Source organism: Cuculus canorus, chromosome 3 (assembly GCF_017976375.1).
Source record: "Cuculus canorus isolate bCucCan1 chromosome 3, bCucCan1.pri, whole genome shotgun sequence".
NCBI classification, from domain to species: domain Eukaryota; kingdom Metazoa; phylum Chordata; class Aves; order Cuculiformes; family Cuculidae; genus Cuculus; species Cuculus canorus.
In genome coordinates, this window is record NC_071403.1 from 60,123,773 (window position 1) to 60,144,280 (window position 20,508).

The 20,508-nt window shown below is 38.0% G+C and overlaps 1 protein-coding gene across 2 annotated transcripts in view; it reads left to right on the plus strand.

The window, feature by feature from the left end:
* The window catches only part of TTC13 (tetratricopeptide repeat domain 13), a 41,664-nt gene extending 21,742 nt beyond the window's left edge, over positions 1-19,922 (plus strand). For both annotated transcript variants that reach the window (XM_054062799.1, XM_009567083.2), the window contains exons 13-23: positions 247-377; positions 713-845; positions 1,343-1,435; positions 5,633-5,716; positions 6,941-7,025; positions 8,411-8,520; positions 13,092-13,227; positions 13,903-13,982; positions 15,135-15,213; positions 17,109-17,188; positions 19,682-19,922. In XM_054062799.1, coding sequence (XP_053918774.1) covers positions 247-377; positions 713-845; positions 1,343-1,435; positions 5,633-5,716; positions 6,941-7,025; positions 8,411-8,520; positions 13,092-13,227; positions 13,903-13,982; positions 15,135-15,213; positions 17,109-17,188; positions 19,682-19,805 — 1,135 coding nt within the window. In that variant the 3' untranslated portion in view covers positions 19,806-19,922. The remainder of the gene's footprint in view (positions 1-246; positions 378-712; positions 846-1,342; positions 1,436-5,632; positions 5,717-6,940; positions 7,026-8,410; positions 8,521-13,091; positions 13,228-13,902; positions 13,983-15,134; positions 15,214-17,108; positions 17,189-19,681) is intronic.
* The last annotated feature ends 586 nt before the right edge of the window (positions 19,923-20,508 follow it).

A 20,508-nucleotide genomic window follows, 5' to 3' on the forward strand; every position in this document is an offset into this window, starting at 1 on the left:
TACTGGTTGCAACAGTAATACTGAATTCAATGGTAAATCTTAAGATCAGGATTTCATTTGGGATACTGAGCCGTGTGCTGTTTGTGTTCAGTGGAGGAATGATTGTTCTTTATACTGCTTCTAAGTATTTGTCACACAAACGATGTTGATAATCAGAATAAAAAACCCTTAACTGTTTTTTAACTTTTTTAACTTTTAGGACTTTTATTGCCAAGTTGTCTGATGTGTGTTTTTCTCCTCTCTAAGAGATGTGTTATTTCAGAATTTTGAAAGCTATAAGCCTGATGTGCAAGAACTCGTATGTGTAGCCGATCATCTGGGTTCCATGATGCAGTATGAGACACCAGGATTTCTTCCAAATAAAAGAATACACAGAGGTATACTGAAAATGCTCTGTGAATTTGAGTGGAAAAAAAATCAGTGCACTGATAATTTGATGCTATACCTTTGATATCTGCAAATTAGTTTTATGCTCTGTTCCTATGAAATCAGATTAGAAGTTTAAAATTAAAACAATTATGTCAGCAGTTTCTTGACTAATTGAGGGCTAGAAATCATGATCTCCCAGATTTCATTGAAGTTGGCAGTTCTTTTCCTGTAAATACATCATGTTCCTGCTTCAGTTTTCCTGTCTTATACAAAAATGACTGGCTCTAATCAGTTTTCTCTTTCTGCTGTTGTTTGTCCCTCTCTCCTCTCCGGCCATCCTCAGCAATGGGATTGGCCACTCTAGAAGTAATGCAAGCTGTGCAGCGGACTTGGACAAACTCAAAAGTTCGGATGAATGGGAAAACCAGACTGATGCAGTGGAGAGATATGTTTGATATTGCTGTGAAGTGGCGAAGGTAATGGTAAAAGAAAAGAGGGAACAAGACTTCTGTCAGTTATAATAGTGATGCATACTTCAGTTAACCAAAGGGCTGAAGTCACAGGGAAGAAAATGAATGCTTACCACTACTCTGTGACTAGGAAATGCCCTGATAAAATAGGAGGATGGTTTAAGTACAAGGAGCGCACTTCTGAAAATACCCTTTTTTCTTTTTTGAAAGAGAGAACAAGTTCAGAATAGCATTTTCTGGTTGAGGCAAAGCTATGAAAGACCATGGGATACATTGCAGCTTAAGCCAACAAATACTAACAGTTTCAAACTCCAGCAACATAAAATGCTTATGAGTTGGGTTTATTTTTGTTATGAAAATCATACATGCATTTAAATTAAAAGTTCATTTTTGTGATCTCTGAATTCTGGCTTTTGCCTAAAACTTTTCTGTGAATAAAGGTCACTTAAAAATAATACATACAGTGAAATGTCTGCCAATATTAATGCCCTTTGTCTTTATAGGATAGCTGACCCTGATCAGCCTGTGCTTTGGTTGGACCAAATGCCTGCCCGAAGCCTTAGCAGAGGTTTCAATAACCACATTAACCTCATCAGGTATGAGAGTTTTACCAAACAGCCTTTCCCCACACACTAAGGGATTGTACCAAAATTTATTGGCTGTTTATGAAACAGTATATTGCAGTATTGAATGTATATGTACTTATTGTTTTGATTTAGCATTGATTTTATAATTTCTAATGGAACATTTGGGGTTTGTTCACCTCACGTTTTCCCTCATGACATTGCTTCTTTTTCCTGGATTTCAATTGTACAATTGAATTATAGCAAGATTTAAGTAGGATCTAGAACATGCGTATTTTTATGTGCTGTTTATAATTCCCAAATCTTATTTTTACATTTAAGGCTAAGTTCATCACAGTTGTAATTTTTGCAAATGCTGCTTCTTAAAGACAGTGGCAACAGTGATGAAACAATGCTGTTTTACTAGCTTTAATACCAGCTTACAATAGAAAGGAAACCAATAGTTCTTTTAGTTGTTTTCAAAGCCAGCCTAAGTAAAGCAAAAATGGAAAAATAAGTAACCTGTGAAAGGTAACAACTGCAATTTCAAACAAAGGTAAAATTCAAAAGATTTAACTGCTGTTGTACGTTCCATCTTCTCCCATGCTGCAAGACTTGTTATTGTAGTTGTGACAGTATTACCTCTGATGAAGTGGTAGAAGTGCGAGAGACTCAAAGTGGCAACATCACTGTCAATCACAGGAGCAGAGTGTGTTTGTGTAAATAAATATGTAGCCAGGTTTTATCTTATTTTCCTGCCTGCCCTGCTGTTGGAATTATTGAGCCTTTGATCTGTCATTCTGCTTTTGTATCTATTTTCCACACAACTTCTCAAAAATAGAAAAGGAAGCAAAATCTTCTCAAAAAATTATTTCAGGCAGAGAAAAACAGTGATATTCTAATGTTCATAATGCTCACATACAGAGGCTAATGAGAATTTATCCATGCTCTTCCTTCCACTCTACTGAATGGACTCCAGCATCATCCACTTCACTTTAGGGAGTCGTTATAATGTAGTGTTAAATTCCAATGCAGATCATTAGTTGCCTTACTGGATGTGCTGTTTCTTGGATAGCCTTATGCTCAGGCTTCTGTCTTCCCTCGAGCCAAGTGTTACATTTGGGCTCCAAGCTCTTTTCAGCTTTGCTGTTGCTACATTTCTGTCTTATTGCATGTAGGAACCGCAACCATCTGTACTTCGAGACAAGGATGTGTTCCATATTTCATATGTTTCTTCCTGTTTTTATTTTGAATAAGAGTAGTAAAAGCTTAATTTCTAGGTGATCTGTGCTGGCAGAAGGGCAAGCATGTAATGACCCTTGATTACCATGCTGAAAATAACATTGAACATTTAATCTGGGGAAACATGTCCCTGTACAGGATCAGATCTCTGTGTCAGCAACTGGTTTGCACTGGCCAAAGTACTTTACTTGTTTTCCTCTGATCAGGCAGTGCTGGCAGAAAGCGTGAGTTACTGTTCCAGTTATTTTGGTGATTTTGTAGAAATAGGAAATAACCTTCATGAACATTCAGAGTGGTAGGCTCACAGTGAATCAAATTCTAACCTTCTTGTTTTGGCTCAAAAATCTTTGAAAAGCCTTGACTTTTGAAGGTTTCATCAGCGTTTTCATTGTGCTTTTTTGATAGCTAGGTAGAGGTTCCCTGAAAATTATTGATTTGGCACTTTTGGAAGGAACAGTAGATTTGAAGCAGCCTAAATATTGCTGCCTTAGGCATCAGTCATAATTTATTACTGGATGGTGGTTGCATTCTTTTTGATTCTGGAAACCTTGTTTACTTGTTCTGCATCCCAGTAATAGCTGCTTTTGGCCAGCTTTCTGTAGTGATTTGTTTCTGCTTTTAGATTCCATTCCAATGATTTCACATGAGTAAGGAAGAAAAGAAATGAATATAAAGTGGCAATAGTTTTATTTTTAATTTATTTTAAGCGTGTTCTGGTCTATTATGATTTCTAAATGACATTTTACTCTTAATGGATTATACAGAACGGTGTAATCTTCTTGTATTACTGAACTGTAAAGTGGCTGCTATGTGTAGGCCAGAGGTAACACCTTTTTTTGATAAGCAAGATCACTTTGCGGTCTTTTGACTGATTTTCAGGAAGACATACACTGCTTTATATTTGTCTTATGATTTGTTATTCTCATAACTGTATCACTAATCCTGAATTCTTTTTATAGTATGGCTACCTGAAAAACAGGTGTAACGTCAAATTATTTAGGCTGACAAATGGCAGCCTTCATGGTCATTAAATATACAAAGATAGAAACTGTTTCTTCGAGTAAGAAGTGTAACAATAGCAGTTGGGTATTCTTCTAGTATTTATAACAGATCTAGTGATGCTGAGCTTAAGCTGTCCCTAGGTTTTGTTTGATCCAAATTGTACACTGGTAATTTCTGTGTGCAGAAACATTTTGATTAGATATCTGTTAACGTAACTCTTTTTTCTACTTGGAATTCTTTACGTTTAAAGTCCGTTATTGTTCAGTGATTCCCATCAAATGATTCTTGGCATGGAGGCACTAGCATTCAGAAACTGCTGAGTTAAAGATTCTTTTCCAGAGTGGAAAATGTTCAGAGAGTGTCAGGAAACGAAGCCTGTTTTTGAGTTTTGCTTAGAGTCAATTTGGAGGCCTTTTATTAAAGATGTATAAGAAACATCTTGCACTGGGCTTCCAGATCTTAACATTCTCAAGATGCAAGTGTATTGGCTGTGTTTTTCTTCATGGGTCTATAGATAGTACGACTTGGGCTTATCTCCTTTATGGCTTAAGTGATCACAGCCACCGAATTTCATTTAAAGTAGAGAAAATGTTTTTGAAAGCGTAAGTTATTTTCATAGGCAAAACAAGGATTTGGGATCAAATAAACATTAATGATATATTGAGTATTCTTATAAAAAAATAAAGACACCCGCTGGAACACTGCTACTTTTTGAGTTCTTGGTGGTAGTGTTTATTAAACAAGGAGAAAGTGGAAGAATAAACACAGAGCACTTCTGACCACTCGCCAGAAGTATATTTTTGGTACTACTGCTTCTAGATGGCCTCACAGAATGATAGGTCTGATTTGGATGAATTTCCTGAAATGCCACTAAAGCAAAATCCAGTTCCTCATACTGACACGCTTCTGCCTGTTGTACAGTTATTTTTTTAATACAGATGGAAAATGATGGGACGTACAACAAGAGCAAATTATGTATATAGAATTGTCTTCATCCTTGCACTTTCCCTACCTCCTTTTCCTGTGTGCAGATATGTGTATGTGTTCTAATACTCTTCGGCTTTTAAAGAATGATTCTGCTGTTATTTTGAGACTAGGCCTACTAAAGTGTGAGACTGTCAAGCGAGACACAGTTAGACAGGGACTTAAGCTGCCAAAAATGGTTTAGAGTGGAAAAAAAGCTAGGTGTACACACCTTCCTGTGATTGACAGTGGTTTTGCTTCCTCAGAGAGCGATAACGTTTGCTTTATAAAATCTTGTTTTGTAGACTGGGAGAAGAGGAAGGACTCCTACAAATGCAATAATGGTATGTAATTTTTCCTCTCAGAGTGGTTGTAGTCCTAGTAGGTTTCTACCAAGTTTCCAATGTATATTTTTTCCTCAGTAGTTCAAGGGGAAAAAACAGACTTCTGATGTTTTTTTTTTTTAACAGTTACTACTTGGAACTGTTAGGAGTCAAAGCAAAATTGCTTTAATATAGAGGAATGTAGATGAATAAAGAAAAATATATGTGGACTATCAGAGCAGAGCAGCATAAAAATATATATATATAGGCAAATATGTAAACTGAAGCGTTGGTTCTTAAAGTCAGTGTGCAGATCGAGAATTGCCTCCTAGTTCTGCAATATCAACAGGTGTGAATAACTGTCTAAGAAAGATTATGTCCTTGTACAAATTGATAATTATCATATAGATAAGATTTACTGGACATGGGCACACTGAGAATTGGGAAGTACGCATGAAATCTAGTTCGTTATAGAACCACACCACTAATGATACGTGAGCTTTTGCATGTTCAGTGTGGAATTTGTATTCAAAATGGGGGATGGCCAGTTCACCACTTCAGACAGTCCTCTAGTTCTTTCCTTTGATTTACAAAATATCTGTGGAATTCTATCAAATATTAGTGAGTAATACTCGTGTCTTAGCACTGGAATGTTGGCTTGAAAAACAAGACTTTAAAAATCCTTTTATTTTCTTCGTAGGGGACAGGTCATTAACATGCGGTACCTGGAATATTTTGAGAAAATTCTTCATTTTATCAAAGATAGGATCCTTGTTTACCATGGGTAAATTACTGATATTTTTTTTTCCTGCTTCACTCCCCTGGTAATACTGATTTAGAATTAACATAATATTCATTTGGGTAAATCTGAGGGATATTTCTTAAATTCTAGTAAGTTCTAGTTTTCTTAGTATTTATGATTGTCTTATTTCCTATTGGAAGTGCAAAATCCTATTCATTGCAATGTAAAGAAACTTTAATAAGAAAAAAAAATTGTGAATTACAGTGTACCTAAAAATTAATAATAGTGTTGAATTTGAACCCACAGTTTTGGCATGAATGGGTCTCAATTCTTTCTAAAAATAAAATTTAGTAAAGATGTGTTGGGTTTCCCCCGATAAAAGGTAGTACAGTTTCTCTGAATACTGAGATTAATATATTAAATAGTAGGAGTGAGGAAGAAAAGGAAAAAAGAAGATATGGAAGGTAATTTTAACTGAAAGTGCTGTCTAACAAGTAGTTTTAAAGGAGCAGAGAATCTTAGCTACCTATTACGTAGGTGGGGTGGTAGATGATGTTCTGGAAAAGAAGACAGTTGTAGAATCTTGAATGGAAGAATGTGACTAAAGGTAATCTGAAAATTAATGTTGACATCTATTTCAAACTCTGGTCAGTTTTTTATGAACAAGATGTCTTCCCCAGTGTTAAATTAGGAAATTCTTTTAGCTTTAAACCCTCTAATTTTTCTTAGGCCTGGTAACTTACATTAAATATTGGGCTCTTTTTCCATCTCATTATGCTACTTAAATATAAAAAAACTAAAGCACAGAAAATCCTTACAGCAGTTGAAAACATTTAAGCTTTATAAAATTTAAGATTTTTAAGATTTCTGAAGATATGTGTGTTCTGTAGTAACTGAGAAGCCTGTCCTTTGTTAGCAGTAAGTTTGTTCAGAGGGAGACAGCAGCATTTGATCTTAACCCAGTGTCACAGTTTTGGCCCGACTTGGCTAGATTCGACAGCTAAAACCACGCAATTGGACTCTCAGTTCCCTTCTCCCACATTCCAGGGAAAGGGGAAAGGAAAATGAGAGGAAAGAGACTTGCAGGTTGGAAACTAAAGCTACAGGTTGTGGCCAGGTATGAAGGAATTAATTTTCAGAAAGGAAGTAATTAAATAACTTTCAATAGCTTATTCCACTATGGCCAATGAGGTTTAAGCTAGATGGATTTCCAGAAATGCTACGTATGTTCAACTATTGTGATTCTGGATTTAACTTTTTTTCCAGTGCCAATAATCCAAAAGGGCTATTAGAGGTTCGAGAAGCTTTGGAAAAGGTACATAAAGTAGAGGATCTTCTTCCCATAATGAAGGTAAATTAAAGAAAGACTTCAAAATATGATAAAAATAAGAAAATGTATCATGGGAGATATCCATTTCCTCAAAATATAACAATAATGTGTAAGCTTAAAATTAGTAAGTGGAAACACTAAATCGGGTTACTTCAAATCTGCATTTGTAGGTTATGATCTTCCCTTTGATATATGCAGGTGTATGGTATGTATTTGAAAGGCTTGGTCTAACTGAATTGGTAAAGAAATGACAGGAAAACAAAATGTTGCATGTAATTCAATTTATCAGCTGGAAGGCTTTATGGTCAGATCCAACATAAGGATCGTGTATTGCTGATACACGAATGTGCAAATAGGGCCCTGTACAGTGCCTAATATGGCTACTGTTGAATTGTAGGCCAGAAAAAATGCTATTAGTGGAGTTAAAATATAGGTTGCCAGAGAGGATCATGAAAATGATATACACATAGTGGACTATACATGACTTGCTTCAAGATGAATGTCTCAACTGGCAGCAAATACTCTGTCTGGTTTTCATAATGTCTATGTTTTGCTCTGGCTTGATTTTCCTGCATCCCATTACAAATGTAGCGAAGTGGAATGCTGTGTCTCCTTAGAGGCATTTAGATCTGTTTCTTTAAAACAAATGCAGATTCTCTCTAACAAAACATTGTGGATCACCAAATAAATAATTCATTCAACACTTCTGCATAATACTCATTAATAGTGCCTGTTTCAAATGAATGTCTGCTAACATTGATGTAGTTTGGTTCTTTGGGTAGCTGGAGAATGTTGTATGTCAAAAGCTGGGCTTTTGGCTTTACTTATATACAGTTTTGCCTAGCTTATACAACTCTCTGGCTACAGTATTGTGCTTAGATAATGTAGCTTTATAAAATTCTTAAACTTTGTGATATTTTTTCTTCTGGTAAGGATAAACATTAATTGAAATTTGATCACAGTTAAGAAATTGTTGCTGTGATGTGTATTCTGGAATCCGCACTTAGACTAATGAGGCTACTTCTTAGTGTAAACATAAGAGCAGGCTCTCAACTTCTTGCTTTTGCATTTACATTATTACACCAAAATGTTACTGTCAACATGTAACTTCGGGAGAAATCTATATAACTCAAACTGCTTTGTACAGTTGCTTTTCATAAACAGTGCTGCTTTGTACTCACCATATAGTTTTGAAGTTGAATGTCAGTATGCCTCATTCAATATTTGTGATTTCCATTCAGTAGGAAATCTAGGATAAATGAAATAATGTAGTTGATAATAACTCTGTCCTGTTCCCTCTGTTTGTCCGTTTTTCTATTCCATATATTTTAGATGTTTCAAAACATTAGCTGGGCAGTCTTGGCACTGTTCACTCTAATATTGCTTTTTCATTGTTATTTTGAAAGCATTTTAACAGTAAAACAAGAGATGGGTTTACCGTGAACACAAAAGTCCCCAGCCTCAAGGATCAAGGGAAAGAATATGATGGATTCACCATTACAATAACAGGAGATAAGTATGTTCCCTTTTTTCAGAGATTCAGGTACATTAGGTAATGAAGAAGTATTTTCGACCAGTCTTCTCAAAGTGCAATTCTGCTTGCATAAAGTGGGTTTGTTTTTCACTAGTGGTGTTTTTGTAAATAACTGAAAAGTGTGTTTGTTTCAGGACTTCTGATTCCTGTTGTGTTCCGTAACAAAGAGGGAATATGGATAACATTGATGGAGTTTGCCCAGTTGAGATTATTCTCTAACATAGAATCATAGAATCACTAAATTGAAAGAGACCCACTGGGTCATCGAGTCCAGCCATTCCTAACACTCCCTAAACTGTGCCCCTCAGCACCTCATCCACCTGTCCCTTAACCAGTTTTCAACCCAGGAGAGTGTGCACCTGTCAAGACCAGAGGCTGACGGTTTCTGAAGCAGAATGCTGCGAGAAACTGTGTCAAAGGCTTTACTGAAGTCCAAGAGGACTACATCCACAGCCTTTCCCTCATCCAGTAGTCGAGTCACTTTGTCATAGAAGGTGATCAGGTTAGTTTGGGAAGACCTGCCTTTCATGAACCCATGTTGACTGGGCCTGATCACCCGGTTCTCTTGCATATGCTTCATGATAGCACTCAAGATCACCTGTTCCGTGACTTTCCCCGGCACTGAGGTCAGACTGACAGGCCTGTAGTTCCCCAGATCCTCCCTGCAACTCTTCTTGTAGATGGGCACAACATTAGCCAGCCTCCAGTCCAGTGAAACTTCCTCAGTCAGCCAGGACCGCTGGAAGATGATGGAAAGGGGTTTGGAAAGGACTTCTTGCCAACTCCTTTAATACTCTTGGGTGGATCCCATCCGGCCCCATAGACTTGCAGGTGTCTAGCTGGGCAAGCAAGTCTCTAACCACCTCCTCTTGGATCATGGGAGCCTCATTCTGCTCCTCTAACTCCTGGGTTTGTACACGGAGGGAACAACTTCCTTTACTATTAAAGACTGAGGCAAAGAAGGCATTAAGTACCTCAGCCTTGTCCTCATCCCTTGTCACTGTTGTTCCTTCTGCATCCAATAGGGACTGAATATTCTCCCTCGTCCTCTTTTTCATGTTAATGTATTTGTAGAAAGATTTTTTATTATCTTTCACAGACTTAGCCAGTTTGATTTCTAGTTGGGCCTTAGCCCTCCTGATATTTTCCGTGCACGATCTCACTTCCTCCCTGTAGTCCACCCAAGACACCTGTCCCTTCTTCCAGAGCTCATAGACATTCCTCTTCTTTTTGATGCCTCTCAAGATCTCCCTACTCAACCAAGCTGTTTTTTCCCCCGCCAGCTCCTTTTCTGGAACATGGGGATGGCTTGCTCCTGAGCTTCTAGGATTTCATTTTTTAAGAGCGCCCAGCCCTTGTGGGCTCCCTTGCCCTTAAGGACCGTCTCCCATGGAATTTTGCTAATCCCCTTCTTCATCTCACCTAGAACTGAAAAGCCTATCATCTCATGATCACTTTGTCCCAGGCATCCTCAAATCATCACATCCCCCACAAGGCCTTCTCTGTTCTCAAACAGCAGGTCCGGGAGGGAACCCTCCCTTGTTGGCTTGCTCACCAGTTGTATGAGGAAGTTGTCTTCCACACACTCTAGGAGCCTCCTAGACTGCTTCCTTTCTGCTGTATTGTACTTCCAGCAGATATCAGGAAGATTGCAGTCTCCCACAAGGACAAGAGGTAGTGATCTAGAGACTATCCCCAGCTGTTTATAGAAGAGCTCATCGGCTGCTTCTTTTTGGCTGGGTGGTCTGTAGCAGACTCCCATTGCAATATCTGCCTTCTTGTGGGCTCCTCTGATTTTAACCCACAGGCACTCAGTCCCTTCCTCACCATAATTGAGCTCAAGGGTATCAAAGCACTCTCTAATATAGAGGGCTACACCATCTCCTCTCCTGCCCTTCCTGTCCCACCTGAAGAGTTTATACCCCCCCCCATGGCTGCATTCCAGTTATAAGAGTCATCCCATCACGTTTCCATAGTCACCTTGCCCTACACAGCTTTCAACTCCTTCTTATTGCCCATGCTGCGTGCATTGGTGTAAATGCACTTCAGCTGAGCTGGCGAACCTTCAGCCCTCATAAAGGGAATAGAGTTCATTCCCAATTGACTGGTCCTTGGAATAACTAACTCCACAGTGTCAGTTTCATCCTTACTGTCCCCAGGTATAATTGCCCCCACTTGCTCTGAGGTGATGTACTGGTGGTCCTCTCCAGCACACCGTCTCTCAGTTACTGGAGTCCCACTTCCAGGCTCACTCCCAACTAGCCTGGTCTCACCCCCCTCCCCCTTCACATCTAGTTTAAAGCTCTAGTTAAGAGCCGAGCTAGATTTTTAGTAAGGACTTTAGTCCCCCTAGGAGACAAGCATGTCCCATCCCTAGTAAGAAAGCCTGGGGGTGGGTGGGTCACCCCATGATCAAAGAACCCAAAGCCTTTCTCCTCACACCAGGCTCGGAGCCAGGCATTAATCAGCTGTTTCTCTTTTACCTCCTGCTTCTTATTCCTTAGCATTGGAATGGAGATAGACACTACTTGTGCCCCTGAGCCCTCCAACGTTCTCCCTAGAGTTCTGAAGTCTCTCTTGATGACTTTCAGCTTTCTGCGCTGTAAGTCATCATTGCCTATTTGAAATACTATTAGAGGGTAGTAATCTGTCTCTTTCACCAAGGAAAGAAGTTTTCTAGTAACATCCTTCACTGATGCCCCCGGTAAGCAGCAGACCTCCCTGTGGAGCAGGTCTGGTCTGCAGATGGGTCCCTCTGTTCCTTTTAGAGGGGAATTCCGGAAGACGATCACTATCCTCTTCTTATTTAATGAGGATTTTTTTATGGTCATCTGAGGATGGTGCAACCTAGGGAATGTTTCTAGGCTGTGGGAGCCATCTTCTTCATCCTTAGGGATGGGTTCCACCTGCAGCGCTTCATATTTGTTCCTCAGCGGGATCTGGGGGGTTGTTGTCTGGGTGGGGGGAGCAGGTTTCCTGCGCTAGGCAGGAACTTGCTGCCATTCCTCATCTCTTGTTCCTCCAGTCTTGCAGTTTGCAGGTGGGACTAGCTCAGCCACACTAACTCCAGCAGCCTACTGATTTTGTGAGAGGGCGCTGCTCCAGTGATCTATCTCCCTCTCACATTCCCTGATAGTCCTTAGTCTATTCACCTCCTCCCTCAGCTCTGTCACCATGCAAAGAAGTTCCCTTATGCGAGCCCAGCTTCCACAAGTGGAGCCAGTGCCAGAGGCGTGGGCTGGTGTAGGAGGGGGTACTGCCTACAGCCCAGGGGCTGGGTGGCTGCATGGACCCACTGAGGCTCTGTCTGGGTGGCAACATCTGTCCTGCTCATTGCAGCATTTGAAGCGGTTGTAATCTTCTGCCAGGTTGCCACCATAGTCCACGGTCCCTTATGGTTGGCCTCCAGCCCCTCTTTGCGCCCTCCCTGCTCGTTCGAACTTCCGCTCAAGCTGCCCTGTTACACTAACGTGCTCTGCACTTCTTTGCCACACACCATATAGCACAAAAGTGAAGAGAGACCTTGTTATTTATCTTAGGCTATAAAATGCTTTAAGGGGGGGGGGGGGAATACAAAAAATCTCAGCCTTTATTCATATCAAAATATATTTTTTGTTGTGACACCTTGTCTGTTGTGGTAACTGGAAAATCCTGGATGGAAATTTCTGTGATCTAAGAATGAAAAGAGATTGTCTTCTGATTGGATTTTTTGCCTTTTTTATGTTTATTTTTGAGCTGTTGACACACCTTATCTGCGCATGCCAAATTAGGTAATACCTGAATATATGAGGATACAATCACAGGAGGCTTTGGGCCACTCTTTGGCTGAGGTAGAAAATTTCTCACTCTGTGGATACTGGCTTCTTGGCCTCCTGAAGAAAGCACATTAATCTGAAGCTCAGAAGCTATGTCCCACTACTAACTAAAAACTTTGACTTACGGGATTTGAAATTCTGTGCCTTGGTATGCTTTCCAGAACTTGAGTACTTTCAATGAGTGGCATGGAAGACAAAATTATCTTCTAAAATGTTAACATGTCTCTTGGGTTTTAATTTAAATCCTAAATCATATGCCTATCTACAGTGAAATGGCATTAAATATATGGTCTTCGTTCTGCACAAGCTTTGTTCTGTGTTGGTCAGTCTCTTTCGATGAGCAGATTGTAACTATGCCTTTATACTAAAACATTTCTACTTTGGTAGTTTAAAGGTTAACAAAACTATACTTCACATACTGTAGAAGAATCCCAAGCCCATGAAGATATTTTAAAATTTAATATTTTTTATTAAAACACTGGTGTTTGTTGGATGTTCTTCGATGGGAATACTTCATCTGTGATTAGACAGCAATCTTTATGTACTCTTTCAGACAGACTTACAATGTGATAAAACGTTTTTAATTCAGTGGAAGGTGGTTTTTGTTTGTTTTACTGAAAGAGGGGCAATGCATATAATCCGCTTAAGGAAAAGCGATAGGAAAAAGTTCTGTTCAAACTTCATGCAGTTCTGTTCAGAAACTTTCTTAGCTCCTTTTTTGTTTCATCTGCTTCATAGAGTGGGGAACATACTGTTTTCAGTAGAAACTCAGACAACAGAAGAGAGAACACAGCTGTATCACGCAGAAATAGATGCCCTATATAAGGACCTAACAGCTAAAGGAAAAGTTCTAATTCTGTCCGCAGAGCTAGCGGTAAGGCTGTTTTAATGGAAATGGTGAATTCCATGATAAAAGTCTATTACTTTTTTATACCTTCTGTTTAACAGTCACTGTTCTAATAATTTTTGACAGAGATCTTAAGTAATAAAATCGGCTTCTTGTTTAACCCCAGTTATGACAAATGCTGTTTAGAAGTGGCCACAATTCTTATCTGTTACTTCAAAATTTGCTATGCTTTGCTGCAGTAGTAGTGAGTATCCAGGCAAGGTCTAAATGTCAGTGTGTCCCTTTTTTTTTTCTCCTCCTCATTTTCTTTATTTTTCTCATGATTCTGTGGTTCACTATTTCATCATCCTTATAAACCCTCCTTAGAATTTGGCTTACGGTGGCTACAGAGGAGATAAGTAACACAAATTCATGAGAAGCACTAGAAGTGTGTTTGTGTTGATTTGGATTGTGATGAGAATCTGACTACATTTGAGCTTGTGCTTTCCATAGATGTTTCACCTAAGTTTTATTTTGTAACAAAATAATTTACTTTAAACATCTGTTAATCAGATTTTTACTTAGCTTGATGTTTCTCACATTTTAAATAGTTCTTTAAAAAAATTAACAGTACTGTAAGACTTTCCAATATGTACTCCCTTGTATGGTATTACCTGGCTATTAAATTGTCTTTAATTCACTTTATTTTTTTCCCTTGCTTAGGAAGTAGATGCTGTTTGCAACTTGATCCTGTCATTAGTTTACTACTTCTATAATTTAATGCCACTTTCAAGAGGATCTAGGTCAGTGATTGTCATTATCATGTCTATTATGTTGGATTCATGCTGTAAAAAGTCCATGTGTTGCAGTATCTTAACATATTTTTAATACTAAAAAAAGCTGAAAAAGCTCTAGGTTGAGCTGTGTCCTGCACAGTCTTTCGTTTGTGCTGCCCTGACAGTGGGTGCTGACTTAGTACTGTTTTAAAAGCTAGTTTCTAATTGCTGATGGTAATTTGCAGCTGCATGTATATTTAAAATGGTGAGTAGTCTGTATCTGGAGACTTCAGCTCACAGATTGAAAAGTGTCATTTTTAAATTGTAATGCTTAAGTTCCTAGTCCATATTATCTTACACCTCTGTAATTTCACTCAAGAAGCTTTACAGAAGAATGTATTTAAAATGAGATATACTTTGAGATAACCTATTAAAATAAAATACATTAAAATAGTATTTTAGAAATTTATTGCAACTCTAAGGGTTACCAGATGAAACCGTTGGATAAATCCCATATGTTGCAGATCTCCTCAACTGAAATTCTAGTTTAATTCAAACCTAGCTACATCTAAGACTATTATGAATCTGTGTTCCACAAAGCACTTAAGATCTTTTATCTTACTATTAAACACAGTTCAGTAGAAAATAACATTTAAAAATCCTGAGACTTCATTTTTATAATCAGACTTTGCCTTTATCTTACAAAATATCCAAATTAACGAAGTTCTGAGTTTCACAGTTAAAACAAAATTAAATTAAAAAATTAGTTAAGTAACTGAACAGCTTTACTGAGGCTCCGTTGCAGTAGAGGTCATAACCTCTTCTGGGCTACAGCTAAGCTTCTTGGGAACAGGAGTTTGCTTTGTTTTCAACTCTATGAAATCTTAAGGACTCATAAGTCTGAAATTATGATTCTGACTACTATAGAAATGGTGCTCTGCAGTAGTTAAACTCCATAGCATTGTAACTTCATTCCAGTGGTGTGGGAAAGTACTAGTGATTTCACTTTTGAAGTGTTTGATGCTTGTTTTTACTTCTAAAACAAAGCAACTAGCACAGTAATTTTTACTAGCCTAATGTGGAACAGTACTATATTCTACTTCTTTTTGTAGTCAAAAATAATGTTATGGAAAGACTTTGAGTTTGGTTTTGATTTGTTCTTTTTTTTTTTTTTTTTAGTGTGATAGCTTATTCAGTCATCATGGGAGCACTAATGGCAAGTGGAAAAGAAGTATCAGGAAAAATCCCTAAAGGAAAGGCAAGTATCAAAATATCCTGGTTCAGCCTTGATAGAGGAAGTAATACTTGTAAGTGTGAGTAAGGCGCTGTCACAGTTAAGAGAGGTTGCACTGTTTTTTACTGAAGATTGGTTAGCTGCGTTACTGTCTTGCAACCTGAGAGAATTTTGAAAATTTCATTGCTGTTTTGACAGCAGGTGAGATTTAGAGATAGTCTGCCATAATTCTCGTTAGTCAAATTGTAGCAGTTTGTGTCCTGCAGTAATTACTCATTTGTAACTGAAGTATTTCTAGTGTGCTGAGCTGCTCTTTGAAGTTTCATTTGAGAAGGGTTCTGAGAATCCTTGGGCAGAATTAATGACTCTTTGGGACACAGCAGAAATTTTCTCTTTGCTTGCAATGTATTCCAAAGCATGTAGTGCTGGGTAAGTAGAAATGTATTTGCAACTTCTCTTGACTTCTCCTTCCCTTCCTTATTCTGCTTAATTTAAAATAAGTCCTAGTTTTTCAGTGGCTGCATTTAAATATTATACCACCTTGCTCAATAAAGGGTTTCCCTTTCTTTATTCAGCTATCAGTCTGGTAGCTCTGTTATCTTTTCATCATCAAAGGAGCTTTAATGTGTTGTCAAAGGAATTAGTGAAAGTCACGTGAGAATCAAAATTGTCGAAGAAAATATCCTGAGTGAATAACTGAAGAAAGAGTGACTTTCCCTTTTGTTATAGAAAGCCCTGAAAACAATAAAATTTGTCTTTTCTGTACAGGGAACTCCTAGTAGCTTTTAAGAGCAAACAGCACTTGCTTAGTAGGAAATACACCATTAAGCTGGTATCTTTATTTTGCTGTGGGAGTTCAAGCTAAGATAAAATATTTGTGTGCTTCCTTATGCAGATTCTTAGGACTTAATAGGAAGGTGCATTTTACTAACTGATTTTATGCAGGCAAGCAGAGTTTTGGGGTTACTAGAAGCCAAGATTTCTGACTTACAAGAAGATTTGGGGTCATTTTTACGTGTGAGGGATTTTCCTGAAATAGAATGCCTGAACTGGAACAAAACCATTTTCTAGAAAAGTTTTCACCAGCCGGAAGAAATTGTTTTCACCAGTTTAATGAAGTTGGGAATTTATTATTTTCTTTGCCATATTCCTTAGAGGGGCGTTTCTGGTCCCAAGCTTATTACAGCATACATTATCATACCATTCTGAAGACAGAGATGCCAGGTAGTGAAGAGTGCTGTTATTTCCTGGCAGGTCTGTCAGCAGCCATGGCCAGTGTAGATTCCAGTATTAGATGTGGTGCAAACCCACAGAGTTTCAGTGCCTGGCATGCATGCTGACTTCCAGACTGATGGTGAGACTAATTAGTAAGCTTACTCCTGTATTACCAAGAATATAGCTAACATGCTTTCAGAACCCTTTTCTTGAATTCAGCCAAAGTTCTCTGAACCACAAATGTGTCAGCTTAAATGTTTCTGTACTAGTGAACCAATGGACTGAACATTGTTTTGCTGAAAATGTATTTTCAGCTGTAGATAATGAAGCAAAGTTCTTGGCTATATGTAGTCAAACACTGTCTAAAAACCCACTGTGGAAAGAATTAGTAAAGAATGCCTGGAAAATCTGGTATAGATCTACCAACTGTGATACAATATTTTTCAAAATACAGTATGTAGAAATGAAAAATATCCCCATTTTATTTGGATGTTGTAATAAAGGGCTGAAGACAGTTGATATATTGACCTATTAGTATAAACATCATGTTAGGAGATAAACAAATAACTGGATTTTGTCACAAAAGGAAGGATATATTTTTAAAGTTGAATTTATGTTGTAGGAATATTTGAGGATTAACTTCTTGAAATTAGAGAACTTAAAATACTCTAATTTCTTAATTTTTTTTTTTTTTGCATTTTCAGCTGGTTGATTTTGAAGCAATGACGGCACCAGGGTCTGAAGCTTTTAGCAAAATAGCAAGGAGCTGGATGAATCTAAAAAGGTAAATATTTTTTCAGATCGAGGGTGGGGAAATAAAATATGAAAGACTATCTATAAACTTAAACCTGTACTAAAACCTGTTACTTAGAAATTATGCATTTAGTAAGTGATTTAATGTATTTTTTAATACTGTTTAGAATTTCATAAGAGAAGATTTAAACTTAGAAACACAGTAATTTATTTCTAGTTTAGTAGTAGGGGTCTAGATGTTATGCGTTATCCTCTAAGAAAATTATTTGAGTTAATATTTTCTTCATTTTTTTTCTTGTGGTCAAATTTGCATCTTTTTTTTTTATCATTAGTAAATCTGGCAACTGAGGAAACAAGGCAGGGGAAAATTTTAACTTGGTGTTTTTTTCCTTTCTTATGGGTCTCTTCAAACTACATATGAATAGTAATTTTCTTATCCTTTAGTACTATTTTAATTTGGAGAATAAGTATTTTCAAAGTGGATGGAAATTCGGAATATACAGAACTGCAAAACTTATACAAAAGTCATGCATTTATACTAATGCTTTAAAATTTTTATTTTCATATGAATTGATTTTTTCAATACTGAACACATTAATTCCTTGTCAATATTATGAATCTGGTGCATGTGACTTGTCCCTTAGTGATTATTCCCCATACAAAATCCAAAGATTGGACCAGAGACAAAAGCAGTTTTAGTATGCTTCACATTGGGGCCGAGACAGTTTAAGGGTGCTGAGCGAACAGAGTGATGTCCTTGCGGGGCCATCTATAACATCTGAGAGATTGTACGTATCAAAGGACATTCTTGCTGACCGGAGGGAAACTGTAGGCTGCTCAGCCTGGCTTCTGTCCCTGGAAAAGTCGTGAAGTGGGTCCTCTAAAAAAGCATTTCAGGGTAAATGAAGAAGGTAACGGGACAGTTATGGTCTGGACAAATGGACAGCTAGATGGGTAAAAAGCTGTTTGGATAGCAGGATTTAGAGGGGGTACTCAGTACTTTGGCCCACACCTAGAATACTGCATCCACTTTGGGGGCAACTGCAGTGAAGAATATGGCAAACGAGCAAATTCAGTAGAGAGCCACCAAGATGGTCAAGGGTGTGCTGGCGCACATGCCTTAACTTATTCAGCCAGGAGAAGAGAAGGCTTTGACCTATCAGCAGCTTTGCAGGACCTATGGGTATTGAGAAAATGGAGCCAGGCAAATGCTTGGTGGAAGGACAAGAGGCAACATACATGAATTGAAACAAGGTTCAGACTGAGCGTAATCTTTTCACCCAGAGGTTGGTCAAGCAGTGGAGCAGGCTGCCCAAAGAGGCTGTGCCATCTCCATCTCCGGAGATTTTCAAGACCTGACAGGATAGAGCCCTGACTCCCTGGTCTGACTTTGCAGTTGACTTCGCTTTGAGCAGGATGCCAGATCACAGAGCTCCTGGGGTCTGGTCCACCTGAGTTATTCTGAGAGTCTGAGGAACTCCGCAGCTGCTGTTAGTGCCAAGTATCTCATAGTGTTGTATAACTTTATTATCAGTGGTTCTCAGCCTGTTGAATTTTACTAGACTATAAAATCTCTTCCTAATCTGAAGGCTATTAAGAAGACTCAAGGACATCTTTGTCAGACTCAGGCAAAAAATCTACATGTAAATGCAGTCAAATTCGCCATGCTGGGAGAGATGTTTTTCAACTACAGAGTAGCAAGTTGTGGTTTTTATTAAAAGTAGTCTGCACAAATATTGTGACTTGGTTGTCCTGGAAATAGAAAGTACTTATGGTTCCCACAAATTTTTACTGTAGTCTTCCAATTTATGTACTCCTTTCTTAATCCTCTGTTCCTGTCTTTTTTAAAAGACATACAGTTTTGAAAGGGGAACTTCTCCCTTGGGAGCAAAGTCAGACTAAGTTCTGCTTATATGTTTCTGACTCTCTTAGTTGTACTGTTGAAATTGGTGGGAATTGAGAGCAAACCAGATCAGGGTACTGATTTGTGTTAAAAATAACCTTGCCAGAGCCAAAATTTGTTTTTAACCGAGACCATTTTGTAGCATAGTCCCACCAATAATATTGCTGGCTCAAATGAGAGATGTGTAATGGGCAAGGAATGAGCCAGAATGGAGAAAATGCTAAAGCTGGATTTGATTCGTCCTGAGGAAAAAAAGTTGTAGAACCATAACCCAAAGGACTTGAAGTAGTAGTATGAAGGTAATTAACTTGAGTGGCTAATTTCTGTGGTAGAAGAATAATAGTGGGTAAGGTAAATAAGGCTTGAAGACTTAAAGCAATAAAATTTTGCCTTAACTTTTGCCACTTTTGAGTACTCTTTTACATAGTAATTATTTTCATTCTATATAGTGAGCGAGGAGTTATGAGAGGCAAGAGCTAGTTGTGGCAAGAGCTAGTCTTGACTTCAATTCCTAAATGTATTGGAGAAGGAGATGAAGAGAAGTATAAGCTGATGTGTTAACTTCCAGGTAAATCGTAAAACTCAGCAAAAGATAATCTTTTTTTTCTGGTTTTTTTTCAGTATTTCACCTTCTTACAAGAGCCTGCCATCAGTATCGGAGACTTTTCCAACCCTGAGGACAATGATTGAAGTACTAAATACAGACGCATCTCATTGTCTAAAAAAGACTATAGTTGTTGTTTAATTTATACAAATAAAAGACCAAGAGGTACTGCTTCATAAATTATTTTGAAGGAGAAATTATGGTCAAAATAATTTGGTTTGGTTTTGATTTTTTATAATAGAGTAAACTTACTGGACTGGTTATCACTAGCATAAAAGCAATCTTTCTATGACCAATGGTATTAAAAATGAAAGAATAAGTAGAACAACTGATTTCTTGTATTGAGGCATACTCTAACAGGAAATACAGTTGTTTAGGGGCCAAACCAAGAAGCAATAAGAAACTTCTGTCATAGTTATGATCTGAACATACTGCAGGTGAAAATTTATGGGGAGAAAAAGAAAAGAGAGGAAAGTAATCTGTGTTGGAAATACCACTATACTACTTCCCAATTTATTTTATTTTCAAAGCCTCTGTCTTCTGCATGGAAAACTTCGAACTGTGTGTGTGTGAGTAATTGGTAAATACACAGGCATTTCGTGTAATGCGATCCAGTGAATGAACAGATGCCAGCTTAAAATAATGGGGGGTTTCAGGAAGTCACCGTTTGGAAACAAAACCAAACAAATGATGTATTTGGAGTTTGCGTCTTGGTGAGTAAATGTCAGAAACACAGCAATTGTACATCAGTCTCCCTTTCCAAGTACCCATTGGTGGTGGACAAAAGCTATCAATGAAGGAGCTGTGAATACTGACATCCATTACAAGAAAGTCACAGTTGATT